Here is a 23,330-nt window from a genome sequence, read left to right on the forward strand (position 1 = left end):
CATTATTAATACCCTCAGCCACCCAGGTCTCCTTGAATAGGAGTTACACTAGTCAGACATGTAATTTAGTGAATCCACACACAGTATACAAAATGCTTGCTTCAGAAGGATTCTTTCTATGTCATTTAAATGCAAGAATTGTGCATAACAGAATTATAAAAATAGCACTTTATTGCTTATAAGTGTGTCCCATTTTCAGAAGAAGAGTTTAAAATTCTTACAGGAACTATTGTTCGTTTTATTACAAATATGTGTATTTCTGTAGCCTATAAAGTTAAATCCACACACTTACTTTTCAGGAGCCACGTAGTCATCTTCTACAGCAGCTGCAAATAAAAACAACAGTGTTTGACAAGTGGCAAACAAAATATAGTTGCTACTACATGTATCATGAGACTACAATGGAACAGGACAATGGGCTGAGTAGCGCACAGAGCGAGAGATATTTTAAGGACCACATGGCAAAGAGAGGTATTGATACAAAATTTCCAGGAGTAAACATAAAAATTAAAATCTTGTCTGTATACATCTTCCTATGGGCAAGAGTTATTAGGAAAGAGAGGTACTAGTAATAGGTGATTTGATCGTTAGAAATATAGCTAATTGGATCTGTGATGACCAGGAGAACCACATGGTGAATTGCCTGCAGGGTGCAAAAGGTGTGGACCTCTCTAAACATCTAGATAGATTTACTTGCTGTCCTGGGGAGGAACCAGTGGTTGTGGTTTCATTCAGATTAATATTAAACTCTTTATGTCAAAAAAATCTGACTCCCTTGCCATCCAAAATTTTGTTAAAAAAAAACAACCCACAACAAACAAAAAAAACAGCCACCCTACAACGACACACCATCGTCCTGTTCCCACAAAACAGCTTGAGTTAGGGTAAGTATACGCTTGCAGTAGCATGCAGAGTACAAATGCTACATGGCTAGATATACTCCGCTATTTATACCCAGGCTATGGTAATGCACGTCTTAGGTGAGCAGAGTGCCCTATATACCTCAGCCCAGCGGTATATACCCTACACAGCTCTCTACACACCCAAGCAGTGCCTCCCACATCTACACTGCTTTTAAAAAAAAAAGGGCAGTGTAGTATCCCACAGCCTCCCAACTATTGGTGCCTTTTTCCACTGCAGTGAAAGGCTCTGGCAGTGAGGAAAGGCTCTTGTAGCAGAGAAGCACGGGGGAAGTCTCTGGCAGCTCCCTTAGGGGCTTTTCTTGCTGCCCCCCACCCCAAGCTTTTCACTGCCCTGTTTGCCACACACACGCGCACACACACACACACACACACACACCAGTGAGCATGGACATAGACTGCTTTCCAAGGCAGCACGTAGCTCATGGTGGCATGTAGCGTAAACAAGGCCTCCAACAAAACTGGATTTTGTGACAGAAAAAACTTAAAATCAAAAGGTTTCAGAGGGGTAGTTGCGTTAGTCTGTATCAGCAAAAAGAATGAGGAGTCTTTGTGGCATCTTAGAGACTAACATTTATTTGAGCATAAGCTTTCAAGAACATGAAAAAAATGGGTGTTGCCATAGCAACTGTAACAAAACTAATCAGTTAAGCTGGGCTATTATATATACATTGGCCAAACCAGACAGTCTTTAGCAAAAGAATAAATGGACACAAATCAAACGTCAAGAATTGTAACATTCAAAAAACTAGTCGGAGAACACTTCAGCCTCCCTGGTCACTCAATTACAGACCTACAAGTAGCAATTCTCCAAAAACTTCAAAAACAGACTCCAACAAGAAACTACAGAATTGGAATTAATTTGCAAACTGGACACCATTAAATTAGGCTTGAATAAAGACTGGGAATGGATGGGTCATTATACAAAGTAAGAACTATTTCCCCATGCTTCCCCCCCTTATTGTTACCCAGACCTTCTTCTCAACTGTTGGAAATGGGCCATCCTGATTACCACTACAAAAGTTTTTTTGTTGTTGTTGTTTTCCTCCTGCTGATAATAGCCAACCTTAATTGATTACGCTTGTTATAGTTGGTATGGCAACACTTATTATTCATGTTGTGTGTGTATCTTCCTACATCTGATGAAGTGGGTTTTAGCCCACGAAAGCTTATGCTCAAATAAATTTGTTAGTCTCTAAGGTCCCACAAGTACTCCTTGTTCTTTTTAAAATTAAAAGAGTTTTCAACCAGCTCTGCTAGAAACTAAGACAAAATCTCTTACCGGTTTCATTTCTTCTGCTGACATGTGGGGCTGACTGCCGGAAGGCACTGAGATTCACTTTTGGGGGCCTCAGAGGTTTCTTTGGAGGGGAACCAAGAGATTCAACTGAAGGAAGTGGTTTAACTTTTGGAGGTTTGCTATCCTTGATGTCAAGTTGTCTTTCTGTGCCAGCATGATGGAGGAAGGGTTCTGATGCTGTTTGTTGCAAGAGACACAAGGAGAAAGTCAGTTATTACTTCTCATTTCACGTAAAAATTCATGTAGGACTGCTTGCATAAATTGGCAAAAAACTGGTAAGAATGTCAAACAGTTTCCTTCTCAGCTAAAATTTGCCTATTCTACTTTTATACATAGACACTTACTCAGCATGGGGCTGATTTTTCTGTGGTGTTACAGAATGAGAAATAGTAAGTAAGTAGTAAGAAAGCAGAAGGCTCTTTTTCTGTTTCTTCAGATTGTTATACAATTGGTCACGTTTGAGAGTGATCTTTTTCTTGATTTGTTATAAAAAATTGAATTTTTGGTGCCAATAGGTTTTTCATTTTCTAGATTTTAGTAGTATAACTCTCTTAAATATGCAGCTCCAGTAAGGTAGCTTTCCAGAGTAAACAATGATTTCATAGAATCATAGAACTGGAAGGGAACTCGAGAGGGCATCTAATCCAACCCCCTGCAGTCAAAGCAGGACTAAGGATTTAGTCTTTTCAATATTTTGGCACTAAATCTGAAGCTGGTAAAATGAACTTGCTGCTTAATAAATCCTTAGTAGCACATTTCTAGAAGAAATGCCCAAAGGAGCGAGCCCATTCTTAGTTTGGACCTGAACTTCCCAAAGTTGAGGGAAATGTACGATCTGAGGATTCAAACCAGGTCCATTTTTACTCAAAAGTTATCTTTGTAGAAAATAAATCCCTTAATTTTTTGCAGAGCATATGAAACATGAATACCATGACATAAGAATCCAGTCCGTCCAATGTTCAGTGTAAGGAAGGATAGGTAAACTGATTCAAATGAAACACATTCTTCCTCCTTAACCCTGTTTCTAGAACTTGAATTTACCTCCCACCCAGTCCTCTTCCCCCATCCCCCATCCCAGCAGTAGGAAGAGACCTAGTTAGCCAGTTACTCACCTTCCTTTCTTTTCCTACCTAAATTATTTGTCAGTTTTGTGCACCCCTACATATCAGCAAGATATGGTGAGAACTACGCCGGAGCACCACTAGAAGAGAATTCTCTCTGGAAGCCCTCTGCTCAATTTTGCAGCATGTAGATACCCATCCCAATTGATCCTATATGCTCTCTCTTTTGGATCTGCATTAAAGTTCTCATGGCTGAGCCTCAAAATATGGCAGAGTGCCATATAAATACCATGTAACAATGCTGAGAGGATGGATTTACCTTTCAGATACTGAGAGGTCTCACTTGGCTTGTGTGGATCATAAGCAAGCTGAGAGAATCCAGTCGTCTTAGGGCTTTGCTCAGTGCTTTTGTAACCTCTGGATGCATGGGGAGATGAAGTCTGGGGCAGTACAGGCATTCTGCTGGCTGGGAGACATTTCTTTTGAGTAGAGAAATCCAGTACTTGCTCTTTCCCAGCACTTCTCATTTTGTTGCTCTCTGCTCCAAGGGTAATGTTCAGAATCCGTGGCTGAGCAGAATGATTCCCACTTATACACTGTGGTGGTGGAAGCACTGCACGCTTTCTGTCATTCTGAGCTGAAGCACTTTCCCAGATCTGCAGAGTATGTTGGAAGGAATTTAACAGTTCTTCCTCCAAATTTGCATTAACAGATGCCTGCTGATAAATGCAAGAAGTTGGACGGGGTTTCTGTGAATCCCCTCTAAGAGGTGCATCTCCGGAAAAGGCTCCCTCCAACGCTTTATTCTTTGGATCTTCATTCTTCTCTGCTAGATACAAGTTGCCATGCTTGACTCTAGGCAATACAAAAGGTTTGGATTGCATTAGCTCTGAGCTATGCACAGCAGAACAAAATTGTTCTCTCTTTTGTTCTGACACCAGCACTTTCCCTTGGTTCAGGATTCTGGGACTGGACACACCCTTAGTGTCAGAGTTTGGTAGGTGTAAGCTTTCTGCAGGAGGCTTCTTGGGTGGTTGTGGCACGGTATTTGAAAAATTGGAATCATTTTGAAATTTTGCTCGGAGTGCTCTGAAGTCAGTTATGCCTTCCTAAAGGAGGGGGAAAAGCAGGAGAAAGGTTATTGGCATTCTCCAAAGAGGCATTGGTTCATACAGTGGAAAAGTGGTTTAAAATTTAATGGCATGTTTACAAAACATTAAGTGAATTGCCAAAGGGTGTAGATACCATACCCTCACCCAAAACTAAACAGAAGACCAATATTAAGTCTTATGTGTTTAAATTTAGACAAGCTACTTCAGCATAAACCCTTTCCCCCCTACACAGTCTCCAAAGGAGTAATCAACAACAGTGACTTGCAGATACAAAGACAAAGTGGGTGAGGTAATATATCTTTTATGGGACCAACTTCTGTTGGAGAGAGACAAGCTTTTGCCAAACAAGGAAACGCCACCAGAGAAGATGATCAAATCATGGAACAGGCCACCTAAATACCCCAGGAGAACTTGCTTCAGTACAGAAATAAAATCCTTTCTGACCACATACTTCGTTGTCACCTGTTACCTCACACTGGAATCCATGTGGGGTGTCAAACAACTACAACCCATACTCAGTGTGGACCCCATTCTCAACCTCCACTTCTGACCTCATATAACCCCACAACCTCTCCACAATTATAATCAGTAGCAAGTTCCGCACAACATAGGAACTCAAAGTGGCACCAGAACCTGCTGGAACAATACATCTCCACTGCTACAATCATCAACACCTTTCAAGAGCCACAGATCCTACACATGCCTATCAAAACACAGAGTGTACCTCATCCAGTGCCCTACCTAAACTTAATGCCCCACCAACTATGTGGGGGGTGAAATGAGACAATCACTACTCTTAAAATGAGCTCACACAGGAAAGACTACTCTATCACTGGTGGATGAATGCTTTCTGCAAAGCAATCTGACCTATCAGTCCTCACCCTCAAAAGGAAACCTGCACAACACTTTCAAAAGATGAGCCTGGAAGCTTAAATTCATTACTCTGCTAAACACTAAAAATCATGGACTGAATAGAAATACTGCTGTAATATGCCACAAATCCGCTCTTTTTGCCCCCTTTTTGCAGAGGTGTTAACAGGTGACTCTACCTCCAACTGTCCCTTACAATATGTGCTAACTACTTATTTTAAATTCTCTGTTCCAGCTTGCATTTTGCTGTGATGCTGGCAGTACCTTTCCCAGACCTGGAGAAGAGCTCTGTGTGGCTGGAAAGCGTGTGTCTCTCTCACCAATAGAAATTGGTCCAGTAAAAGATATTATTTCACCCACCTTGTCTCTCATATCCTGGGATCGACATAGCTACTGGTACACTGGATAGTGACCTGCATAGGCACAGGTTGGAAAACAGTTGCTTGGTTACACTCATTACAATCCTGCAAGGCACTGAACACACCAATATTCCATTAAAGACAATGGCATCAGAAGATACTCAAACCACACAGGATCAGGGCTTAGGTGAGAGACAAGGGTTTAGGAGTCATTACTAATGAGGGAGGTGGAGATAAGAACTGGGATTCAGTGACTCCTTTGAAAGGAGAGTCCTAGAGGGAGTTCTGAGATAGATGGACATGTTACCAGAGAACAGGGGCGGCTCCAGGCACTAGCATGCCAAGCACGTGCCTGGGGCGGCAAGCTACGGGGGGCGCTCTGCTGGTCGCCGCGAGGGTGGCAGGCAGGCTGCCTTCGGCGGCATGCCTGCGGAGGGTTCGCTGGTCCTGTGGTTTCGGCAGACCTCCCGCAGGCTGCCACCAAATTCGCGGGACCGGGGACCTCCGGCAGGCAAGCCGCCAAAGGCAGCTTGCCTGTCGTGTTGGGCGGCAAAATACCTAGAGCCGCCCCTGCCAGAGAGACATAGTTAACAAAGCAGCAGCTGCGCCAAAAGATTTCTTCAAATCAAGAGCAAATTTCATTTACACACATCCGTGAGATGTATTTTTGGTAACAAGGCAGCTGCATACACTGAATGTGAGTAGGGGAAACAATAAGGGTATCTCCTCTGCTGGTGTAAATTGGTTATAGATCCATTGATTTCAATTGATCTGCCCCTAAATGATGAGTGACTCATAACTAGTTCCAGGACTCATAAGCTAGTACTTTTCAAGTGCTGAATTGTTTCAATACCTCTCCCACGCCCCCTTTGTTGTAAGTGCTGGAAATGATACAAGCTAGCTGACATTAAAACTATTTTATTTAATGACATGAAACACAGTCATGTGTGCCAGCTGCTGCCCAGAGCACCTAATACCTTGTCCACCCATAGACTAGCTTTCTAGTGTCACCTTCTCAGAAAAGGAATTACAAGAACAATCCTATCCATCAAGGTCCCCTGTATTGTTAAACAAATCTTGCATCCCTCACACACTGGTCCTATTGACCTCAGTGGAACTTCGTACATGAATAATACTTTGAGGCCAAATTGTATCATCTTAAGAGAATGAGTGAATTACCACTTATTCTATCTCATGTCAGTGCAGTATGGAACTTGTAACAGATCCTCAGATTTAAAATCACCACCATTCATTCAGCGTGCCAGAAATTATCCAGGCAGGAGAATATATTGTCTGTAAAAGTTGTATTTCTACATTTGCCTGAAAGAGTAGCATTTTTTATAACAACTTGTTAAATTTAATTTTAAAAGATGTGGGCAAAGTTTAGAGAACTTTGTAGGTTTATCCCAGGCATTTTGCTGTCCCATGATGAAAAATAAGTAGTCTGTGATAATTTATCTGCAACACACTTTTGGAATTCTGTCCTGAGCAAAACTAAAGAGAGCCAGACATGAAATTTATGAGCTACTCAAGTCCTTGGACTGCTCTATAAAACTTGTTATATGCCATGATTACATTAAATGCGCCAGGTTAACTATCTAGTTCAATGCAAAGAATTGTGATACTTTATGAGAACCTGTCTAATGAGGAAATTGGAAAAAATAATTTAAGGACAGAACTTCCTTCTTCAGGGTGGGGAAGAAGTGCTTAGACCCATAACGTTAAGGCAGAACAGATGAATAGCATACTGAGGTTTTACTGAATTTTATTTAAATTGCACAATTTATTAAACACTGACAATTTCCCTTGAATTTGGAATCCCACTGAATTGGGAATTCCCTTGAATTCAGGGAATCCCACTGAATCCCTTTCAGTAATGTTACTACTTTCACATGACAGTGTATGATGTAAAGAACCTACCCGTGGAGGAGAGTGAATTGCTTCTATTATATTTCATATTTGAGGCCAGCGATGTGACGCACTATAAGAAGCGTGGCTAGTCTATTATAGAGTTTAAAGGGAATGGAGATTTCCAGAAAGAAAGAAAACTGATTCACCCTCTATCCAAGTCACCACAGAGAGCCATGACTACACCAAACAGACAATGGGACAAAATAAGGTACTATTGTTTCTATTGCAGGGGCGCCAAGCAGCTGTGTATACTGAAGCTACACCTGAAGGACTTAACACTGTTTATAGGTAAGTAAATGCATTTCAGGTGTTTAATGGTATCAGTGAGAAACTGGGTAATACAAGACACACATGCAACTGTCCCCGAGGAAACAAGTAGTTTTGTGCTTATAATTGCAATCAGCATGTTAGACAAGACTCGTCTTCTTTGGTACAGTGTACATAGTTCATTAAACCCACACCTGTTTGTTAACCATCTAATGGCAAAATGGGATGACAAGAGTTAACGGTTCTGTCTTCTGTTCTGTGTCCTCCCTCTCCCCACCCTTGCCTTAATTAAAAAGGATGTGAATACAAATCCCTCTTTCCCTCAGGTTATTCCTCTTGCCTTGAAATAGCAACTATAATTCACTTTGCTTAATTAATTGACAGCTTCTCTAGTTTTGCCCTGGCTTCTTTAAGTGTCTGTGCTGCTATTTTTCCACTTTGCAACAAGGCATCTAGGAATGAAGAGTGATTTTTAAGTGCAGATGTTGTTAAAGCTTTATAATATGTCTATGCTAACTGCAGCCACAGTTCTTTAGACTAGGGAATTCTCCAATTCTCTCTCTCACACACAGGGCTGGTCTACACTACGGGGGAAAAAATCGATCTTAGATACGCAACTTCAGCTACGTTATTCACGTAGCTGAAGTCGAATATCTAAGATTGGATTACTCACCCATCCTCACCGCACGGGAATCAATGTCCGCGGCTCCCCCTGTCGATTCCGCAACTCCGTTGGGGTTGGTGGAGTTCCAGAATCGATATAAGCGCGCTCGGGGATTGATATATCGCGTCTAGATGAGATGCAATATATCAATCCCCGAGCAATAGATTGTAACCCGCCGGTACGGCGGGTAGTGTAGATGTAGCCACACACCCCTTGAAAAGGAAACACGTTCACATTGTTAGATTCAGATGGTTGGCATTTTCTACACTTTGTATGCCGATGAAACACAGACCTAAGAAAGGTACTCTTGGCACTACCATATGTACTAGAACTGGGCAAATCATTCATGATACCATATTTGCTGAGATTATGCCTATTTATGACAAATTATAACACTTGAACAGATCTAACGGATTCCATGCAGTAGGGTGTCTATTATGGAAAGAAGACCAAGTGTTAATGAGGACACTGCAGAAGTCCACATTTAATAGTGGAGATAAAGAGAGAGGAGGCTCTTTTCTTAAAAAAAAAAAAAAAAAAAAAAAAGGCCCATCTCAAGCACATGCTGGCTAGGCAAATCCTAGAGAGGTCAGTTTCACAATGAAATCCATGGTGGCCTTCCACACTTACCAACCTACCAGGTCTCTTGAGGTTCTTCCCAATGTAGGGTCACTGCTTCCCCAAATCCCCATGAGTTTCTGGAGGTAAAATAGGAGCCTGAAGCACACCTTAAGATATGAAGCATACCCTAAGATAGCAACCAAAGCACACAATGTGGTAGGAAAGGAAAACACCACAGGCAGAGAATAACCTGTAAAGATTAGCATGGTACTATTGTGATAACTACAGATTTACTCTAATGGTGAGTTCAATTGTAAAAAGCGAGTGTAATTTTCATAAGATGTCACAATAAACAACAAATGCTGGTAGAAAGAGTTGCAGAAGGCAGACAGAAAGAATCAGTCCAAACAAAGAGAACTGTGTTAAGATCATGCTGGGTAAATAAGAAGAGCATGGAACTAGAAATGGTGAACCAGAACTGATGTGTTGGAAACTAGATCTGATCAGTGGACAAAACAATGGCAGGAGATTCCGCCCATCACTCCCTTTTGGGGGTCCTTAAGGAAAGACTTTGTGGGGGAGAAACTTGACTACAGGAGTGAGCTTCACCATTATGGCTGCTGCCACACCTATCCCCCCCTCAGAACTCCAAGCCTTCTTCACCCTAATCTTGAGATGTCCTGACCAAATCGGGCCAAAGAGGAAGTCATTTGACATACAGTCTCACAACTTGAGTGGTGGGGTATCTTTCTTCCCCCTCACTCCGTGTCCTTTTCCTTTCTCACCTTATTTCTTCTCTTTTCTCTCTTTCATTCTGCTTAATATGAGTCTGGCTTAGTCTGACAAGACAGTATTTTTTTTGCAACATTGTTGTAAGATTGTGACCAGAAAGAGGCAACAGCAATGCCCGAAACAACCCAATCCTTCTATAAGTTAACCACGTCTCAGTGTGACTGATAAGACCACGTGCCAGGCCTATGTTTCACCAGCAGTGAGGTTGCAAGCTGTGTTTTCTGCCTTTGCTGTTCTTTTCTCTCCCCTCTCGTATATGTCTTTTTTTGTCTTCTAGGATACAGGATTAGACTTGCAACAGCAGCATCTCCAGCCCATCTCAGCTAACTTCTCTTTTCCTCACAAGGACAGTTATTACAGTCTCTCACACCAAAGAGACCATCAGACAAAGGTGACTTTCCTTCTAAAAACAAAAACTCTCTAGTGTAAGGGCAAGGGAACAAGAGATGTTGTTAAAATGAAAGCCTTACTTAATATCTTCATTTCAAATGCTTTCACTGTTTTTCCTGCTTCTCTTCATCCTTAATAAAAGGTTAAAGCGGGGGTCAACAACTTTCGGCACATGGCCCATCAGGGTGATACACCGGTGGGCCGCAAGACATTTTGTTTACATTGACCGTCCACAGGCACGGCCTCCTGCAGCTCCTAGTGACCACGTTTCACCATTCCCAGCCAATGGGAGCTGTGGGAAGCAGCGGCCAGCACATCCCTGAGGCCTGGGCCACTTCCCACAGCTCCCTTTGGCTAGGAACGGGCAAACCGCAGCCACTGGGAGCTGCGAGGGGGCTGTGCCTACCGATGGTCAACATAAACAAAATGCCTCACGGCCCATGAGCAGATTACCCTGAAGGGTTGCGGGCTGAAGGTTGCTGATCCCTGGGTTAAAGAGATTTTTAAGTGGTGTTTGTCATGGTACTAAACAGGTTGAGGTCACTGTACACCAAACCAGAATCTTCTTTCAAACTGTTTAATGTTGCTTTTTAACTAGGTGATGTTAACATCTTTGGCCAATATATTAATTTAAATGGCATTTAACAGTACTCTCAGGGCTCCCTGGGAATCAAGCACTCACAGAGTTAGGGAGCTTCAATTCCAGGCAACAGAGGAGCTTAGCAGTAAAGCCCCCCCATCTGCCACTTGACAATATAAAAACTGCTGCAGGGGTAGAGGATGTATTTTCCTTCTCAGCTGCCTGTTCTGGGTGGGGATAGGTCTTTTCCTAGGACTTTCAAGAGCCACAGGAGATTTTGTAGCAGTGGTACAGGCCTGTCTCCAAAACATATGAGATGTGAGACAGGTCTTCACGAGCACCAGGTGCCCAAACAGGGTAAAGGATTTCCAGGGAATGTTGGTGGAGAAAGGAGTAGAACTGAGGTGTCCTGGTAGGATTCACAGGCCTTTTAGCTGTGTAAACATCCTCCTGTCAGAATCAGGAGGACTTCAAACCTGACTGATCTGAGTGGGTCCAATACTCAATGCAAACCCTTTGCACAGATTCAGCCTGTGTGACAACAGTCAGTCACACTCAGATGGATCGTGTGGCTAATCTCAGTGCTAAGAATGGTGCAGCCTTAAAACAAAGCAGCACCTCAATCCATAAGTACATTTCTCAGTGCAAGCTAGTAGTCCCTATATACCAGGTCTCTGTGTCAGCCTTCTGAGAGCAGATAAAAGGCCTCAAGGCTGTGGTCAGAAGCAGCTAGCTATAAATTAGAACCAGTCAAGCAATGAAAGAGAATTCACTAAGTTATTATACTTAAAAGATTGCCAGAAACTTGCAGCAAGTAGTCAGTGAATTATTTGTCCTGCTGTAGTCAGAATATGCTTAGCAAATACAGCACTGAAAAAAAACAAAACAACAGTTTGAAAGCTACTGATGTTTTATAGCCACGGAACAGTTAGTTTATGGAGGGGATGGAGAAGGGAGATTAAAAAGTTAAACTGACTTCCCCCTTGCAAATAAATTGCTATTCTAATATAAATATCTCCCAATTAAAAAAAAAGAAAGATAAAGCAAAACAGAGGATCTGTCTTAGAAAGAAGAACAGCTGAGAGTTTTGGTGCTGGTAATAGTGTCTAGCTAGGACTAGTCTATACGCGTGTAGGATATTTGGCAATTTAATATTTTGGTATAAGAAAGCATAACCCCACTAAGAGAGTACACATGACAGATTTGAGAGGAAGAACTGAAGTCCCCCTTTGTGAAAGTTATTGGATGGTGAAGCCTGAACAGAAAACAGATCAAAAGGCACTTGTCTTGTTGAACACTGAATCCCAACTGCACTTTGACCCTGCATGACACACTCAACACAGCTAGCTGAAGACTTGCTACATACTTCCCGGACTGCTCTATTTCACCATAAAATGTGCTCAGGGTGCATCACCTGTTAATTAGCTACCTAAATTTTTCCTACAAATCCACCCATGCTTAGGAGCAAATGGAGGAGAAGGAGCTCAGTACAGGCTGATATCCGAGCTAGGAGAAACAGGAAGAGTTAATGGAGAACACAACACCCCCAGCTAAAGTTTCTTCCCCAATCCCTTAAGTGACATTTTTTTCCACCATAGAAGCAGGACAAGAGACCCCAGCTAACCAGAAAAAACAGAGAGCATACAGGCTGTCTGGAATGTTCTCCTCAGGCAATACTCAGAAGTCAAAGTTATTTCCACACCTGTTGCCTATTCACTAAGACAATTGCCTGAAACTACAAAGCCGAGCAAGAAAGTCAAACAGCAAACATGTCACAGAAGACAGAGGAATATCATTAGCCCTAGCATTACAAAGCCAAAAGACAGTAACAATATAACAACACTTACTACTTCCATGTCTTCTCAGCTGTCCAACACCCACCCGAATAGCTCAGCTTTGTAGCATATTTTACTCTCACTGTCTCCAGCCAATGTTTACAGAGCTTCACTTCCTCTCCCCCAGCAGCTGTTAGCAATTACACTGCGGAGAGCTGTAGGAGTAAAAGCCCAGGGAAGGTGGGGCATGCACAGTACATCTGAGCACCAGTTGTGCAGCGCTTAGACCTGGCTCCTCCCTGCCCAGCCCATCAGAGGGGTGGAGTGCAGAATATCTTCACCTGGAGACAGCCCTGCCTCACTCAGATGGACCATTCTGTTCAGAACTTCTAAGGACAACAGCTGGGTATTGTTATCAGGGCATGGCAGCACAGGGTCACACCTGGGGCAGTGTAAATTGTATAGCTGTCTATGGCACCTCAGCATCTTCCACAGCCTCAGATTCTAAAGTGGCAAGAAGCAACCCAGGAATCAGCGCTACAGCTGTGCAACCTAAGCTCTGCAGTAGAGCCATTCACTATGCAACCTTTTGTCTGCCAAATTGAGAAAGCTTATGTGAGGGCAGGGCAGGGCAGGGCAGAGACTAGAGGAAAGGGGTTGAAGGCCGGTGGGAAGCAAAGGACAAGTATGTGGATTGTCTGGGGGCAGGAGTTATCAGTGGTGTATGAGTAAGGTTCCAGGTGCAAAGAGTTTGTGTATGAGTGGAAGCAAGGCTAGAAATGGGTGTGCAGGGGGCAGGATGCAGAAGGAAGAGTTATATGTTGGGAATGATCAGGAGTGGAGTTCAGGGGTTAGGTGGAAGGTTTCAGTTGGTGTATGGAAGGGAAGGACAAGACTGAGAGGTAAGAGGGTTCTGGAGGAGTACCCTGATTGGGGAATGGGGGCAGGGGTGGGAAGGTCTGCAAGTGAGCAGTAGAGAGTTGGGGGCAGGGTGAGTGACAGAACAAACTAAGTCTCAATAGGTGTCCATAGTCCAAGATGGATCCATTTTCAGACATAGGCTGGCTTGCCATAATTCAGCAGTTTCCTAACTTGCTGCTGCTGCTGCTGCTAACGATTTGAAAAAAAGCCAGCAACGTGCTCTGCTCTAAGAACCTGTAAACCCCTGCCCTGAGGAGCTAACAATCTAAATACTGTTACTGCATTTGCTGACGGCTTTGGGTTATATCACTACAAACAGGCAGAGTGGTGCCAGAGGAAAGCACTATACCTTCTTATTGCATTTAATTCTGAACCTCAGCAGTGTTCTGTAAATCATTGTTGTGGCCTTTGCCAAAAACTCTTGTATTGTACAAGAAAGCCTTATGCTATTTTCTGAGGCATCATATTCTCCATGGGGTTCTCCCCCAGGAGATCTCTCCTCTCCCCCCTTGCCCCATGGATGAGCTATGTAATGATGGCTCATGGCAGTCAGACAATTTCTGGGCTGCCGTGTTTGGGGCCAGATTTTAGAAAACCTGAAAGCCTGCACCTCCAACTGCAGTCAACAGGAGGAGCTGCAGCTTCTCATGCCTCTGAAAAGATCAGGCCCCGTATTTGACTTTTGGTTCCCCAGGACTCATAAGAGTAACCATGCTGGGTCAGATGAAAGGTCCATCTGGCTCAGTATCCTGTCTTCCAACAGTGGCTAATGCCAGGTGCCCCAGAGGGAATGAACAGAATATGTAATCATCAAGTGATGCATCCCCTGTTGCCCATGTTATATTCCTGTCACCACCCTCCCCTGCTGCTGGCAGGTATAGATAGGAAGCATTCCTCTAGGGCAGTGGTCCCCAACCTTTTCCTCTGGTGGGCATCAGAGGAAGGACCACTGCGGCGGTGGAGCACTCGCCGAAATGCTGCCGAATTTCAGCGGTGACGCCTCTCGATGACGTCACTTGTCGACAGCAAGCAGCATCATTGAGAGGCGTCACCCCCAAATTGCGGCGGCGACACCTCTTGATGACGTCACTTGTTGATGGCAAGCGGCATCATTAAGAGGCGTCCTGCCGAAATTCGGGGGTGATGCCTCTCAATGACATCACTTGTTGGCGACAAGGTCACCAGTGAGAGGCATCCCTGCTGAAATGCCGCTGAAATTCAGTGGCATTTCGGCAGGTGCTCTCCTGGGGACCAGGACACGGGTGCATTAAGATGCCCCTGCGGGCACCGCATTGGGGACCCCTGCTCTAGGGGAAAACTGTCAGGTAAGACATACATGACATGTCGGTGGGGCATGGAAGAGCAAAAGGAGCCCAGGGATTCACCACTTCATGGATCTTCCTGTGCTTTCACCAGGGGTGTGTGCATGTAAGGGAACCCCCTATGCTACTTCAGCCACTGGACTATAGCTGTCTCTGCAAATGCTGGTCGTAGGCAGGAACCTTCATCTTGCTTTCCCTACCTCTAGCCAGCACCTGGCTTGGCTATCGAACTCTGGATTTGGATTTTGACGAAGACAATTATAATGATGATTTGCGTTTCTCTAGTGCCTCCTATGGAAGAATCTCAATGCACTTTACAAAGGTTCGTTAACATAGCTATTCAACACTTCTGGGAATGGTGGAACTAGCGCAGAGAGAAGTCAAGTGACTTGTCTAAGGTTACACGAGAAGTCTGTGGCCAAGCCAAGAGCAGACTTTAGCACGTGTGGCCCTCCATCTTGACAAAAACATCAGCCTTCCTCTTTCCCTACCTTTCTTCTGCTTGCTTTTCCTATTTAAAAATGTATTCGTCAAGATTTTTGTTAACAAATATAACCATTATACAGAAAAAATAAAACCAAAATTAATTTAAAAGCATAGTGTAGGCAACAGATGAAACAATTTTTCATAATCGGTGAACACCACAAAATAGCTAACCAAAGAAGTCCGACAAAGTCAAGCAAATGCAATGAGGATCCCCCCCACCCCAAATTCTAAGAGTTTTTCTTTAATTGTTAACTCTTCCGTCCTGGAGCTTTAATATTCACTCTCTGATGGGAGATTTTCTGCCCTCAAGGAGCATTCTATTGAATTCCTGTAAAAAGACTTTTCCCAACAGATGCCGAAATGCTAAAATTCCAAGACATTAACATTACTTAAATTATCCATCTGCCCTTTCTTTTGTCTCTTTTTGCATATGTCTACACTGCAATCGTAGGTTTTACTGCAGTATGTGTAGACATATCCACGTATGGTCTGTACAAGCCCACGTGATATCCTGGGCCTCTACTCAAGTAGACTCTAATAGGCAAGACAAAGAAGCCTCACAGGTAGATGAGATATGGGTAGGGTTTTTCAAAATGGCTCTTCAGAGTGGAAGGTAGTCTTGTTCTTTATGTCATAAGATCACATTCACTGATTTAAGGGTACAGAAGGATCATTTATGTGGTTCAGAAGTTTCCTGAAGTGCTGATTCTGCACAAGACATGCAGCCTCCTAATCACAGAGGGTTTTACACTATTTAAAAAAATTTCTTTAAATGGGAACAGAATTCCAGTTGCTCCTATTACCTAGGAATGGTGCTCCTCCTGAACTGTTAAACTCCAAATCTCTACTTCCCTTTAATGCCAGACTTCGATTAATGTCATTGGGATTTCCTCATGAGTAAGACAAGCAGGATTTGCCCCTACATGTGTAGAACCTCCTGGATATGTAGGGTGGGATTTTCAAAAGGGTTCAGCATTAGCCAAACTTTACCCCTAGTGCTGTTGGTTATAAAACTCCCACTGGCTGCAATAGCAATAGAATTTGGCCATCACTGAACACTTATTTGAAAATCCCACCCTATATATCTAGGAGGTTCTACATTTGGAGGAATAAATCCTGCTTGTCTGACTCATGCAGATTTCCCCATGACATTAGCATCTCTGCTTTAGTACTTCACCTGCATGCATCATGCCTTTTGTATTGCTAACTTCATACCACAGTCACCTTTGGTACCCAGTGCAAACAAACCACTGCCATTTAATACTAGGCAACTGCAATGTTTTCTTGTTAGTCTGTTCTGAAGCTGTGCATTGGAGTTTGCAAGGTCAGATCCTGCAGTCCTCCCTGTCCCCCACTCAGACAAAACTCCCAGCTTCAAGGTACACAGCCCAAACCATGGAAATATTTGGTTGTAAAATACAGTACCACCTATGTCACACAGACCTGGGAGGATCCATTAACTAATTACTGCTTGTAAAGTGTTATGCAGGTGCTAAGTACTTATCAATTATATCCATTTTACCGAGGAGTAAATGAATGCACAGCAAGACAAGTTATCACTGAATTGGGACTAGAAGCCAGCTGCCCTGAATCTATCTTGTGCTCTTATCCTTGGACATCTCCCTATTTCCTTTCCATTCCATTCTCTGTCAGGCCTTTTCTTTTACACCAATCCTTTCCTCTTTATCAGTAGGAAGAATGAAGGGTACAGCTATTGTATTTCATCAGTCCGCCAGTCCTATCCATTATAAATCAAACAGCATGACTACTCCTCAAGCATAAATAAGAGCCATCAGAGAGATGACAGTAGACATTTCCCCAGAGGGAAAGAGCTTCTTCCTTCTCACCAGGTAGCAGAGCTTAGTAAAAACAAACATCCTCTCTAAACAAGTCTAAACGTATTTCACAGTGAGATATCTCCCCTTCTTAGCGAGCGATTTATCAGAATCCTAGGGCCATGCCAGACTTCTGTTATCACAGGACGTATCTTCCCTAGAGAATAGCCTAGAGGGTTCTGTCTTTCGTCTCAACACTGAGCCAATTTTCTTCAGAGCAGATTTCCCAAGAAAAAAACTTGTTAATCTTGCAATAAGAGAATTAGCGGCCCCAGCACTCATGAACTCTCTTTTTTCTTTTCAAGTGACTGGCCACTGTTATCTTTCCCAGTGAGAGCAGTCAATGTTCTCCTTAAGCCCACAGAATGCATATCATAGAAGAGAACTGACCGGGCTGCACAGTAGCGGTTAACACATGGGTGGGCAAACTACGGCCCTTGTGTTATTCTCATACAAAGCACATGGGATCTTTATAGAGGAAGGTAAATACACAGCATTTATTGAGAATACAACAGTTAGCATGTGCTTTTCAGTCAAACACACGGGGACTTGCCGGTGATGTTCATAGTTACTAGTCTGTTGTAGCTCGAGTCAATCTAATGGCCAGTTAGATTGAGCATGAGTGTGGAGCTAGGCTCTTGTCGGTCACGATCCGATGCTCCTGGAGTGTGGCAAGATAAACCCAAGTTCCATGGTCAAGCACCCTGCTTCTTATAGGTTTTTTTCCTTTGTTGAAGCCTATGGACTGGTTACTTCTTAATTGGTGTAAACATTCCAATACACCTCCGAGAGGGTATTTAATCAATTGTCCTCAGGGGTGCCAGCCTTTACCTCAGGGTCATCAGTCTGCCTTTCATTATGGATGTGCGTTGATGATTCTTTGTCTTTTTACTTCTTCTTCCTTGACTCTGTCTAAAACAATGGCCTTTACACCTTATCTTTTCCTGATGCATACATCCTCATTCACCAAACAGATTGAGAATACAAACAGTAGTATTGTATATCGAGCAGAAAGGCATTGCAAATTAAACCTTGCCTTCAATGTTTCTCTAATCTACTTAACATAGACACAATAGAGAATCTTGTCTTTTACTTACTAAACCTTAAAACAAAGAAATGTATATTCAACTAGTGCCTAGTTTGTAATACATATAGGAAACCATCGTAGACATTATAACTTATCCTAAAACAAAAGGTGACCATAATCAGTCAGAAGGATTGTTCTGGTCTGTCATTTCTTTCTGCTATTCAAAAAGGGTGGCTGACAGCATGAAATCAAACCATACACGCTCCTACACGTTGGCTGGATCTGGTCCCTCAATGCTTTGGATTTGGCCCGCAGGATTGCCCCCCATAGTGCTGCAGGCCCCTTGCCGCTCTCAGAAGTGGCCCTTGGGTGGGGGGAGCAAAGGGCTTCATGTGCGTTGCCCTTGCCTCCAGGCACTGCCCCCTGCTGCTCCTATTGGCCAGGAATGGGGAACCCTGGCCAATGGGAGCTTCAGGGGAGGTACTTGGAGGTGTGGCAAGGGCAGCGCATGAAGAGCCCTCTTCTCCCCACTCCCCCAGGGACCACAGTGCTTCCTCAAACGGTTCAGGGCTAGGGCTAGGACAGGCATGCAGGGACCCTGCCCTAGCCTTGGTGCACGCCGCTGCCACCCCGGAGCCACTGTAGGTAAGCGGCACTGGGCCGGAACGCAAACCTCTCCTGCACCCTGCCCCAAGCCCCCTGCCTGCACCTTGCACCCCTCCTGCACCTCAACTCCCTGCTCTGAGCTCCCTCGTATGCCCTGCACCCCTCCAACACCCTGTCCTGAGCTCCCTGCTGCGCCCTGCACCCCTGTGCACCCCAACACCCTGTCCTGAGCTCCCTGCTGTGCCCTGCACCCCTGTGCACCCCAACCCCCTGCCCGGAGCCCCCTCATACACCCTGCACCTCTCCTCTGCCCCAATCCCTTGCCTTGAGCCTCTTCCTGCACACTGCACCCCCTCCCACAGCCCACACTCCCTCCTGCACTCCAACCCCCTTCACCAGCCCTACATACAATACCCCACCAAGATGTGGCCCTCGGCCCAAAAAGTTTGCCCACTTCTGGGTTAACACCTGCTCAGCTAAACATGGTCTTGCAGTGTGGCAGCAACTTTGGGATGTTCATATTTATGAACAATATGCAGATCTTATCCCTGTGTGCCAGTAGATGGCACTCTTTGTATGTACTATAGACAGATACTGCTTCTGGGGTACAACTCTCAACAATAATATGCTTTGAGACTGCAGTACCCTGCCCTTTAATTTATTTTTCAAATTGGAGTAGATCCATTTCTCTCTGTTCTTCACTAAACCCTATTCCAGCCTTCCTGAAAGCTGTGCATCAACTAGAAGTAAAGCCCTGACTCCATTCATTCAAGACAATCTGACTTTAATGGCACCAGTGGGTGCTGGCTGGACTACTGCAGCAGATACCGTGGCATTGAGTGGCTGGCCCTACAGGCTGCTGGATGTTCCAAAGTTGCTTGGACTGTGTGACAAATTTCCATACCATTAAATCATGCTGCATTTGCTAGGCTCTTCAGAAGCTTATGTGAAGTTTTTAGGGTGGAACGTTGTACACTGGTCTTAGTGAAAACAACAACAAACAAAAAAACCCATATTATTGTACATGTTAGTTTGAGCTAGTAGCAAGGTGCTTATTAGCTGCATCTTGCCCTTAAGGTAGGTTGAGCAGCATAACACCCATTATATGCCTTTTTTAGTACTAAAGTCTTCTAAAAGGCAGAGTAGAGTCATTGATAAAACAGTGGGGTGATACACCTCTCTGGTTTAATTACAAGCTTTATTTGCTGCCACAGTTTGATCAATGCAATGAAGGCAAACTCAGATTTGTGTTCATGCGAAACCAAGTGTTTCTTCTCAGCAGCAGCATATCCTTCAAACCAGTATTCTGCTCAGATCACACAGCCTAAGAGCGAATGAAGAACAGGAGAGAACATTACAAATATAATGTATATTTGTGCTGACAATGAGAATTTACTGCCTTGCAGATCAAAACACTGAGACAAAGGAGCAGAGAGCAAAATTAGGTATAAATGCTGTGAAACATACCTCGCTGTGCATGTGTGAAGGTGTGTTTGCTCCTTGCCCCAAAACCTCTTCTGCATGGATGGGGTTCCCTAGATCCGGAAAGTATGGATGGGGCCAGGACAGGGGAGGACTGGAGATACTTTCCACTCCAATGTTCTCTTAGAAACCTTCAAGGATAGTGGCAGTGCAGAGGCCAATGGGAAAGTCAGGTGCACCTGGAGTCTAAAGGCGGAGAGTGGAATGGCAGATCACAGGGAGGTGAAAGGCTTCAGGTCCATCAAGAGAGCGGCAGGGCCAGAAGACCACCTTTTGGGGAGTGTGGAACCAGTAGGAAGAGCTAGCAGGCAGCATCAGCGGGAGAGGACTATGGAAATGGGCCCAAGATAAGAGCAAGAAGGGCTAATGTGGAACAGGGCCTGTCCACAACATTTGGGCACTTAAGGTTCAGATGACTCCCCCACAGCCTCTCACTTGGGCCAAAACTTTGAAAGGTCACAATTCTCCCTTCTTCCTTTTCTACTCCTCTCATGGTACAACTCTATCTACTTAGATAAAGGAGAACTAACAGCTTAAAATGCCTTGTTCAAACATTTTAAGTAACACTTAACTTTCAAATGACTGAACAGCAAGTGTAACTTTTGTCTGCGTAGGAAACACTGGCATTTTTATCTGTTTGAATAAACAAAGTGCTGCTTTCTGTGCCCTCTTGGTTGGAAAGATTTGAACTGCTTCCTGAAGGTCCACAGTCTGGGCCAGCTCATGCTTTATTGAGATGGTTGCAAGGCCAACCAGCCTCTCCTGTGTCATTGTGGAGCGTAGATGTGTTTTTATAAACTTCAGCTTGGAGAAGCTGAGTTCTCCTCTGGCAACTGTTACAGGAAGTGTTAGAAGTATGCACAGAGCAACAAAAGCATTTGGAAAAAGGGTGGTCATCTTACTTGCACATATATTCCAGATTTGTGCTGAAATGTATTCTATAGGGCTTCCAGAACTAAATACTTGGAAATCATCATGTGTCCTGCTGAAATGTATCTTGAAAGGGCTTCATGTCATCACCTAAATCTCGCTACATATCAACTTCTCCAGAACAGCTCATATCAATGTGCAATGTCATCATGTGTCAACACTTACATCTATCAGAGCACAACGCCTGCACTGTCTCTAGTGCCCTGCATTGCTGGTGTAGGTCGTCTTCAGGTATGGTGAGGAGTTTTGGAATATCATACAACATCCTAAATACATTGCTGTGTTCCTTGAGCTGCATGAAACATTCAACTGACTGTATTGCACAGTCTAGGACCTGGTTAAATAATTCAACTTTGAATTGTTGTTTGGGGTCTCTTATGGGATTATCCCGTACCTCGTAATCAAAATGTCTTCTTCTTCGGTGACTCTTGTATTCTTGAATGGGTGGGAAAATAGCTTTAGTGTGAAGTTCCTCTGCCAACTTCTGTGCACTCTTCAGAATGTTTTGAAATCCCTCATTTGACTGGTAAGACTGTAGGTAGGACTTTGCTTTGTCCAGTTGTTCCATTGCTCCAGACATATCAAGGTCAACACCTTGAGTCTCTTGCTTACAACATTTATTTCAAACAGTATGTCATGTCACAACACTAAGCCACACAGAAATTTGAAGTTGCAGAGATAAAGGAAGAAGGAGGCACACGTCAGGACCCTAACTGGTCCCTGGGAGATCACTACTTCCCACCACCCAACACAGATGTAATGAGGTTGAGTAGTGCCCCTATAAGAAAAATTAAAACTACTGATTATTTCTTAAAAAGGGGTTTTAATGATTTTCAACTATAAAGGCAACACAGACAAAATAAGAAAAGCAAGAATAAAGCCCAGCATTGAATAAGGATTAATATAAATGGCAAGTTATACTTAAGACAAGCACAAGTGCATGTAAAGTTATTATTCATTAGCTATGTACTACTATTCTTAACACCAAAGAGTCCATGGAAAGTTATTGTTCATTAGCTACTTACTAATATACTTAACACTATGTATTGATACAATTCGAGATTAATTTAGCTCTAGCAGCCAGACTTTTTTACTCCATAAACTCTCCGTTCATGCAAAAATACGTTACCCGTCAGTTTGCCGTTTTCCGCACTGGGCAGGTACAGACAGTCGACAAGTGAACGTCCCTTCGATTCAGGGCATGTGGGTCAGGTTTCCCTTATGACTGAAACACACACGCAGTCCCATGCCTTTGTATTTTTTATCTGATTTGTTGACTGTGTTTTAAAACGGACCAACCAATTAGGTTCGCCAAATCTTTAATGTGGTTAGTGTTGTTGCTTTGACCATATAATTTATGCTTACTTATTTACTTGTAGCCAATTATTTTAAATGTGGGTTACACAATCTGTGCCCGGAGACACAACTTATCTCGCTTTATAGGAATCAGCATACTGTGTTATCTGGTTGCAGTGCGTTTTGGCCACAAGTCTTAACTAACTTCTGAAAAGCTTGCCCTCTTCACCTCTGCAAAGGTTGCCCTTTTTACCTCCACAAAGCAGAAGTTTGAGGCCTAACATTGACAATACCTTTGTTCATTTTAAGCTTGGCAATAATTTGTTCACAGATTAATCACAGAAGTTATGTATGTTTGTGGTGATTCTGCTACTGTTCTCCCATGAACAGTTCTTGTCATAGCATTATCCTCCATAATGGCAACTATGGCATCATCTATCTTCCCAATTTGGTGTTTGATAGGCTTTATCGCCTCCACTCGACTTTCCCATCATGTGGCACTCAGTGGTTTCAGTGTCAGAGAGGATGTTCCCAAATGTCGCTTCAAAATTTGCCATCAATGAGTTGATGTGGAGAAAAATACATAAATGCTTTGAATTACATTAAAAAATTCAGCAGCCTCACTAGAAACTGCTGCTGCATCACTGACCACCAAGTTCAATGAATGAGAACTGCATGGGACAAGAAAACCTTGAGGATTTAACTCTCGGATCCATATCTGCACTCTTCTGTTCTTTCCTTTCATGTTGGCACCATTATCATAGCCCAGACCTCTCATGTCAGCTATCACAATTCCCATATCTTCCAGCTTTTTAAGAAGCACATTTGTCATACCAGCTCCTGTAGTATCATCAATGTCAATA

At 43.5% G+C, this 23,330-nt stretch overlaps 1 protein-coding gene across 1 annotated transcript in view; it reads right to left on the reverse strand.

The window, feature by feature from the left end:
- Positions 1-12,707, reverse strand: part of FYB2 (FYN binding protein 2) — a 39,412-nt gene extending 26,705 nt beyond the window's left edge. The window contains exons 1-4 of the mRNA XM_032803125.2: positions 12,635-12,707; positions 3,601-4,390; positions 2,203-2,397; positions 293-326 (exon numbers count right to left, since the gene is read on the reverse strand). Of these exons, the coding sequence (XP_032659016.1) occupies positions 293-326; positions 2,203-2,397; positions 3,601-4,390; positions 12,635-12,643 (1,028 nt within the window). The 5' untranslated portion in view covers positions 12,644-12,707. The remainder of the gene's footprint in view (positions 1-292; positions 327-2,202; positions 2,398-3,600; positions 4,391-12,634) is intronic.
- Between the last annotated feature and the right edge of the window lie 10,623 nt (positions 12,708-23,330).

The sequence above is a fragment of the Chelonoidis abingdonii genome, chromosome 7 (assembly GCF_003597395.2).
Source record: "Chelonoidis abingdonii isolate Lonesome George chromosome 7, CheloAbing_2.0, whole genome shotgun sequence".
Classification (NCBI taxonomy): domain Eukaryota; kingdom Metazoa; phylum Chordata; order Testudines; family Testudinidae; genus Chelonoidis; species Chelonoidis abingdonii.